Below are 8,390 nucleotides of genomic sequence, written 5' to 3' on the forward strand. Positions count from 1 at the left end.
GGAAAATAGAGGGGAACAACACACACCGAGGCCTTTCAGAAGATGGAAAGTGGGAGGAGGGAGAAGATCAGGAAAAATAACAAATGGGTACTAGGCTTAAAACCTCAGTGATTAAATAATCTGTGAGAAAAACACCCACAACTTTACATATAAACAGCCTGTCCTTGTGCCCCTGAACTGAAAATGAAAGTTAAAATAAGGAACTGATCTGTGGATTCTGCTTGATGCTGAGTAGGTCTATTTCAATTAAGCAAACTAGCGCTGAGGAAATAATCGCAGGGTGGGTCAGGGGCCCACTGGCCCATGAGAGAATGGTTCATGTATGTTAGGGCTTCCGGTTTTCTATTCTTCCTAATTTAATCTTGGTAGGTTGTCACCAGGAATGTATCCGTTTCCTCCAGGTTTTCCAGTCTGTCAGTACAGAATTGTTCATAATAGGCTCTGATGATCATTCACGTCTTTGTGGTATCAGTTGTAATGTTTCTCTTTTCTGATTATCTTTGAGTATTCTCTCTTTTTCTTGGTTTATCTAGCTAGTGGTTTATCACTTTTGCTTATCTTTTTGAAGAACAAAGTTTTTCCTTTGTTGATCATTTACATGGTTTTTAAAAGTCTTTATTTAGTTCTGCTCTGATCTTTATTATTTTTTCTGCTAATTTTGATGTGGTGGTTGTTGCTTTTCTAGTTCCTTGGGGATCATTGTTACATTGTTAATTTGTAATGTTTCTGCTTTACTAAGGTAGGCATTTATTGGTATAAACTTCCCCTTTAGCCCTGTTTAGCTGTATCCCACAGGTTTTAATATGTTCTGTTTCCATTTTCATTTGTTTCAAGAAACTTTTTGATTTCCATCTTAATTTCTCTGTTGACTCAATGATTATTCAGGAACATGTTGTTTAATTTCTATATATTTGTCCAGCTGCCAAAGTTTCTCTTGGTGTATATTTTTAGTTTTTTTCCACTGTGGCCAGAGAAGATATTTGATATGATTTTAATTTTTGGAAATTTATTGAAACTTGTTTTGTGGCTTAACATAGGCTCTCTCCCAGAAAAATGTTCCATGTGTTCGTGAAAAGAATGTAGTATTAGATAGAATGCTCTGTAAATATCTGTTAGCTTTATTTGGTCAGTTTAAATCCAATGTTTCTTTCCTGATTTTCTGTATAGATGATCTGTCTAATGCTGAGGTTTGGATATTGAAGTCTGAAGTCTTCGCTATTATTGTATTGGAATCTATCTCTCTTGTTAGATGTAGTAATTTTATAGTCTGCAATTTGTTAGAAAAGAAAATGATTTGGAGGCTGTGTTTCATTAAAAGGAAAACCTTACTGAGGACTTCCATACCCTCACTATCTGCCTAAATTATTTATTTATTTATTTACTGCCATAATCTGAGCCAGAATGAGGTGACACAGAGAGGCAGGGACTGTGCAGAATTCATTTTAATAAAGGTGGCTGGGTGGCAGTAGTGATGTCAAGTTTCCATCCAGGTGCAGCAGCGACATCTGTCCTAGCCTCAGGGTCCAGTGTCCAGCACCAGGGTGTCAGAGGTGTGAGCGGTGGCGTCTGTGCTCAGCAGCAGAGGCATTGTTCCTAGGAGAGACCCGATCCAGGGTGGGCTGTGGATTCTGTTCCTTAATGTGTAGTTTCCAGCCTTGTTCTGTGGCCTTCACAACAACAAAATTAGCCCCCAATACCAGATATACTGCTTCATGTATAAATTAGAAAAATTTGGTTTCCATAGTTTGCTCCAAGAAGTGAGTGAGAAATCACTATGTGGAGCAGTGTCAGAGAGCAGCATTCAGAGGTGTTCTTTGTGTGAGAGCCACATCCGGAATTGTCTACCTGGCTTCTACCCCATGGTGGAGAGGTCAACAGGGAATATCAACTCTCATAGTTGATGATATACATCCTGCCTTTTCTTTCTGTGAGAAAAATCCTCTTTTAAACAAGGTTTGAAAACTCACCTCATCTACCCACCATTCTGTGGTCTCTGATCTCAGTGGTTCCCAATCTAACTAATAGGATTGCTGGTGGGGGGCTTAGAAAATACTCAGGCGGCTTCTCAGAATGCCTGTCTCAGAGTATTAGTATGCAAAAGACCAAGGAATCACATACATGACAAGCACTACAGGTGAGGAGGCTGATGTTCAGACATGTGGGCTCCACGTGTTCTTTCTATTCCAGGTGTGATCTGGAAACCAGCAGCAGGAGCTCCGGCCTTGTCATAATCCAGAGTCTCTTGCTTGACTCCAGACTTCCTGGATCTCAGCACCACGTCCAGGTGATTCCTGTGCACATGGGAGGTCCTTGTCTAAGCGTCCTCTAGGTGTGGGGTCAGAACTGTGTAGTCTGATCTGGGTATGATCTGATCAGATCCCTTAGAACTGGAGGTCCAGGGTTTACTCCCTGCATTCATTCTTTTCAGTCAATCACTTCCTTGGTGCCCTCATCCATGCTTGAGGTTTTAAGTATCATTCATATGGTGTGACCTCCTAAGTCTATTTCTCCAGCCCAGTCCTTTCCCCTAAACTCTGGAGTTGTTTGTCCAACTGCCACCCCAGCTCCCTCACCTGCATTCCTAGTAGACATCTCCACCGAGTGCCTGGGATGGCCCCTCCTCAGTATGTTCCTGCCACAGTCTCCCCATCTCCACTGACAGCAGCTCCACCCTTCCTTCTACTCACTCATTTTAGAACTATGAGTGTCCTTGATGATTCTTTCTCACACCACAGATACAATCCATTGGCAAATGCTGTGAGTCTATCTTAAAATGCATCCAGAATCCCCTCACATCCCACTATTTCCCTTGCTCACACCCCAGTCAAGGTAATGACATCTCCAGCCTGGAATACGGCACTCACTTCCCACTCTTTTTCTTTTTGCCTCCCTCATCCCTCGCCTCTCAATTCTGTTCTCAGCACAGCAGTCAGAGTGATCCTTTTAAAAGAGAAGTTGTACTATGACCCTCTTCTGCTCCAAATTGTCCTTTAACTCCCATCTCACACAGAACAAAGGTCAGATCCAACCCCATCCCCATCAAGCCCACCTGCTCTGACCACACCTCTGACCTCACCTCAGTTTCTCTCTGTTCAGCCCTCCTGGCTTCTTTCCTCTTCTGGGAACACAGACACCTTCCTGCCACAGTGCGTTTGCCCTGGAGGTTCCCCTGCTTGGAAAGAACTTTCACAGACATCCTCATGAACACTCCTCATGTTCCTCAAATATTTCTTCAAAGATCACCTTCGCAACAAGGCACACAGACTACCCAGCACAACAGCCACCTTCCCTGTCCCCGATGCCACACCCTGGATTACCTGCCTCACAATACTTACCACCTTCTAGCACTTTCTTTCCTTACTCTGGTTATTGTTTATCTATTGTCTGCCTCTTCAAACTGGACCATATGCTCCAAAAGACCAGAGATTTTTCTCATTTTACTTGACTGATGTTTGCCAGATGCAGAATCATTTTGTCCTATGTCTGGCTGACACCAAAGGTCAGTTGAATGAATGATCACTGTAGAGCACCTCCCTATTCTAAGGACAGTATCTTTATTAACACAGACTCAGGCCAAGTGCTGTTTTGTGGCAGCTACAGCACAAGGTCCCCTCACACTGACATCCAGCTGCCTGTGCTTTTGTCAGCAGGGCTGCTTGTGTTCCACCCACCCCTCACCCCCCACCCCCCGCACACTGCAGCACACAACCAGGTTTCTCCCTTCAGGAAAGTACAATTCTTGACCATGGACCCAATTTTACAAACAAATACCAATCTAAATTAGACTCTGCTTTAGATACATGAGTTGGGATTGGAGCCAGCACCAAGATCACTGGAACCAGGGCAAGGAGAGAGGGCAGGAGAGCAGAGCAGAAGACAAGCCCTAGAAGGAGGCCAAGAGCTGAATGGGTCTGAAAATTTGGGCCAGAAACCCAGAGACTCCTGTGTGCAGGGGCCGCCCTGGGAGAAGTGAGAGCCTCTGTGGTCACAGCTTTCGCTGGACAAGTTTCCACTGAAGGGACAAGGACAATGGAGCAGTGAAGCTGACCCAGCTGAGGACTGACAACATAAATCCCATGATGGACTCGGCAGCAACTGGGCACAGGCCCCACCCACACTCAGCTCCTCACAGCCTTCTCCATCCCCACCTGCAACAGACTCAGCACACCAAACATGAGGACTCTGGAAGGTTCTTCGGTCTTTATTTCCTCTCTCAAATTCTAGGAATTGGTGTATTTAATTAATCCATCAGCTTAATATTTGAGAAAACAAATTTATATTCAGATTCTTATTTTCAGGAGGGAAGTAAGAGGTTGCAGCTCAGTGCACCATGAAGCTGAGACAGAGTTGGAGACACCCAGCCCCACCTCTTGGAACAGGAAAGATGACTGGGGAGGGAACACAGGTCAGTGTGGGGACAGAGGTCATGGTGGACACGTGATGGGCTATCTCTCCACCTCCTTATATTATGTTAACAGGGACTCAGACACATTCAGAAACCTTTGCAGAAAGAGATGCCAGAGGCTCTTGAAGTCACAAAGGGGAGGCGTGAAGAAATCCTGCGTCTCAGTCCCACACAAGGCAGCTGTCTCAGGCTACAGAAAACAATAGTCATGAACAAATTCAGGTCAGTCATGGTAAGTGATGACACTCTGAACAGCCCACCAGACACTGGAAATGTCCCAATCAAAGAATCCCCATAACCTAGTCCTTTCCCTTCTGCCCCACCCCCAGCCACTTTGGGCCTCTCAGGGTCTCCCCTTTACAAGCCATGAGAGACACATCAGAGCCCTGGGTACTGTCACTGCCTGGGGTAGAACAAAAACAGGACCTGGTCAGAGCCCGCAGGAGATGTGGGACAGGAGAAATTATGGGGTGGGTGAGTTCCTCCACACTCCCGCCCCCACCACTTACACGCAGCCTGAGAGTAGCTTCCTCTTTCTCCACCTGTGGGAAGAAAATGTTCTGTGAGGGGACAGGGAGGAGGCAGGGCCATGAGATCGTAGAGGAACCTCCTAGTCTGGGACTCTAGAGAAGTTCCCAGAACTATGACTACAAACCCAGGGCAGGAACAGGAAACACCAGGGAAACAGATATTGGTCCTGGACCAACTGCCCTCCTTAGCAGGAACCTTCCCTTGACTTGTGAATGCCAGGACCAGATCTCCAACACCACAATCATCAAGGTGATACATCTGTCCTTCATTGTCACACGTGCTTCACAAAGAATAAGTACTGGTATACAGGTCCACAGGCTAGGTCAGCCCATGTGTGGATGGTGCTTTCCAGTAATGAGGAAGGGAACACTTCTACCTGGGACTTGAAACCCCCAGTGGGACAAGAAAACCCAGACCCTCCTTCATGCCCTCCCTACCTGAGCTCTTCTTCCTCCACATCACAGCAGTGACCATCACTCCAATGACCACAGCTCCTAGGACAACCAGGCCAGCAACGATGCCCATGATAGAAATGGTGAGCTGGGAAGACGGCTCTGGGAAAGGAGGGGAAGGTGAGGGGCCCTGACCCCAGGCCTCAGTCCTGACCCTGCTGAAGGGCTCAAGAAAAGCTCCTGCTTTCCCTGAAAAGAGACATGACCCCTATCCCCCTCCTTACCCCATCTCAGGGTGAGGGGCTCCAGCAGCCCCTCGTGCTGCACATGGCACGTGTATCTCTGCTCTTCTCCAGAAGGCACCACCACAGCCGCCCACTTCTGGAAGTTTCCATCCCCTGCTGGCCTGGTCTCCACAAGCTCCATGTCCTGGGTCTGGTCCTCCCCATCCCGCTGCCAGGTCAGTGTGATCTCCGCAGGGTAGAAGCCCAGGGCCCAGCACCTCAGGATGGCCTCATGGTCAGAGATGGGGTGGTGGGTCACATGTGTCTTTGGGGGATCTGATGGGAAGAGTCAGAAAATTCAGGCACTTTTCATCTCTCATGGGACATCATGGTAATACCCGTGTGATCATCCTGAGAATGGACAGGACACCTGGGGTGAGGAGGGAGCACAGAACCCAGATACCAGCCTGGACACAGGCACCTGGGATAATCTTCCATGTCTTGCAAAGTTCTAGTGTCTGAGAAGAGGGGAACAGCGACTTCTGTTCCTCACCTGAGTGGAGGTGGAAGGACTCAGAAAAGCTGGAATCAAAATTTTAAATAAACACATTGAGTGTGAGGCAGAGAACAAGGCCTGAGAGAAAAAGTCACAGCGCCCAAGGCGGCTGCAGGGGTCGGGGGGACCCCTCATAAGTATTCCAGGGACCGTCATCCCGTCCATTTCCTCAGAGACGTCATCCCTAACTTGTCCTAGAGAGCAGAGGGGGCCTTGAGAGGAAACTCAGGAAAACTCATGCCATTCTCCATTCAAGGGAGGGGTATATTCTAGCGCTGATCCCATTTTCCTCCCCTCCTACTGGAAGGTCATCCCCAGGGATCTATAGAAGATGGGGAAGGCTTCCTACTGTCCCTAGTACCCGCACGCTGCAGCGTCTCCTTCCCGTTCTTCAGGTGTCTGCGGAGCCACTCCAGACAAGTGCCCTCCATGTAGGCTCTCCACTCCTCCGCCACATTGGCCGCCTCCCACTTGCGCTGCGTGATCTGAGCCGCTGTGTCCGCGGCGGTCCAGGAGCTCAGGTCATGGTTCAGGGAGATATAATCCTTGGCGTCATAGGCGAACTGGAGATACCCGCGGAGGAGGCGCCAATCGGGCCCCAGGTCGCAGCCGTACATCAACTGGAGGGTGTGAGACCCTGGCCCCGCCCCCTCGGTCAGCCCCGCCCACCGAGCCCCGCCCCCGCCCCGACCGACCCGCGGGGACTTTGGTCTAAACTGAAAATGAAACCGAGTAAAGGCGCCTGGGGCTCTCCCGCGTCCAGGGTCTGGGCGGGTCCGGCAGCCCCGGGGTGGATCTCGGACCTGGAGACTCCGGGGAACCCGGGCTGTCCGTGGGGGATGGGGAGGGGTCGTGACCTGCGCTCCGGGCGGGGGTCACTCACCGGCCCCGCTCTGGTTGTAGTAGCCGCGCAGGGTCTGCAGGTTCACTCGGAAAGTCTGTGCCACATCCTTGGCTCTCTGTGTCTCCTCTTCCCAATACTCCGGCCCCTCCTGCTCCACCCACGGCGCCCGCGGCTCCATCCTCGGTCTCGCGGCGTCGCTGTCAAACCGCACGAACTGCGTGTCGTCCACGTAGCCGACTTCTAGGTACCGGGGCTCCCCACGACCAGGCCGGGACACAGCAATGTGGAAATACCTCATGAAGTGGGAGCCTGGGGGCAAGGAGGGGCTGAGACCCCCAGATCCTCCTCCCTGCGCGGCTCCCCGAGTCCTGCTCCCCTGCCCGGCGGGCCCCTCGCTCCTCCCCGCAGAGGCTGTTTCCCTCTCGACCCCTCACTCACCCGCCCAGGTTTTGGTCTGGGCCAGGGCCCCCAAGAGCAGCAGGAGGAGAGTTCGGCGCGCCAGGACCGCCATCCTAGGCAACTGGGGAGGGCGAATGGGGATTTTAGAACCAGGACCGCGGCGACGCTGATTGGCTTCTCTAGAAACACGACACCCAATGGAAGTGGGAAGTGGGTGCGCGTCATGAGTATCCCGGCAGAAGGACCCGACTCAGATTGGGAGAAGTGACTCAGGGGAGTAGGGATTCCCCAACGCTGCGCCTCCCCAATGCAGAAACGACCTGGTGCCTGAGACCCTGAGAGCCACGCCCAGGAACTAGGACTTTGTCCTGATCCCTCTTCTCCTACACAAGCTTCTTTGTCACACTGACTGCCTGAGTCCTGGCCAAGGATCTGTCTGTGGAAACCAGGGAGAGACCCCCAGGCTGCGCCCAGGCCCTTCCCCTTCATTTCTCCTCCTAGAATCCCCGTCCCTGAACTGGGCTCCCTGCCTCCCACTCCTTACCGCTCCACTTGGACTCTTGTACAAGGAAACTCACCACGGGGAACTTGATGCCAGAGAGTGAGCTCGCCCTGGGCATGGAGGTGTAGAGACAGGGGTTTTCTCTTTAAACCTGGTGAAGTTTTGTCTGAAGGCAGCAGATAGAGATTCTCATAGAGACCAGTTTCCTTTTTATTAATACGGTAGGTAGCACAATATTGTAATCCCTGAATGATTAGGATTCCAATCTGTAAAAGACCTGGGTCAAAACAGCATCACAGTTAAACTCTCAAAGCTCCTAAGTTTTACTTTCCCAGGCTATGGATCTGTGACTCTGGGTTGTTGCATTTAAAATTATTTTCATTCCCTAGTGGGAGTTTCCCTGTGTGAGTCCAGAACACCTCCTGAATACAAAGAAGCAGGTTTGTTACTGTGTATTGAACCGGGAGCCTGTCGTCATCACTCAGAGTTGCGAGTGCTCCATGCAGTCCCAGTGCTCTTCACCAGCGCTCAAGCACT

At 50.0% G+C, this 8,390-nt stretch overlaps 1 protein-coding gene across 2 annotated transcripts; it reads right to left on the reverse strand.

Annotated features, from left to right (window-relative positions):
- Nucleotides 1-4,184: 4,184 nt before the first annotated feature.
- On the reverse strand, nt 4,185-7,474 carry LOC100410344 (saoe class I histocompatibility antigen, A alpha chain). Of its 2 annotated transcripts, XM_054254889.2 has the most exons (8): nt 7,391-7,474; nt 6,992-7,261; nt 6,470-6,745; nt 5,613-5,888; nt 5,374-5,490; nt 4,915-4,947; nt 4,739-4,808; nt 4,185-4,589 (listed from the first exon to the last, which is right to left on the reverse strand). In XM_054254889.2, exons 1-8 carry the CDS (start codon nt 7,461-7,463, stop codon nt 4,493-4,495), a joined length of 1,212 nt encoding a protein of 403 aa, XP_054110864.2. In that variant the 5' UTR covers nt 7,464-7,474; the 3' UTR covers nt 4,185-4,492. The 2 variants fall into 2 exon arrangements, with proteins under 2 accessions (XP_054110864.2, XP_035153458.3); XM_035297567.3 differs by lacking the exon at nt 4,739-4,808 and having other exon boundaries at nt 4,185-4,595.
- Nucleotides 7,475-8,390: the final 916 nt, after the last annotated feature.

This window comes from Callithrix jacchus, chromosome 4, assembly GCF_049354715.1.
Source record: "Callithrix jacchus isolate 240 chromosome 4, calJac240_pri, whole genome shotgun sequence".
Classification (NCBI taxonomy): domain Eukaryota; kingdom Metazoa; phylum Chordata; class Mammalia; order Primates; family Cebidae; genus Callithrix; species Callithrix jacchus.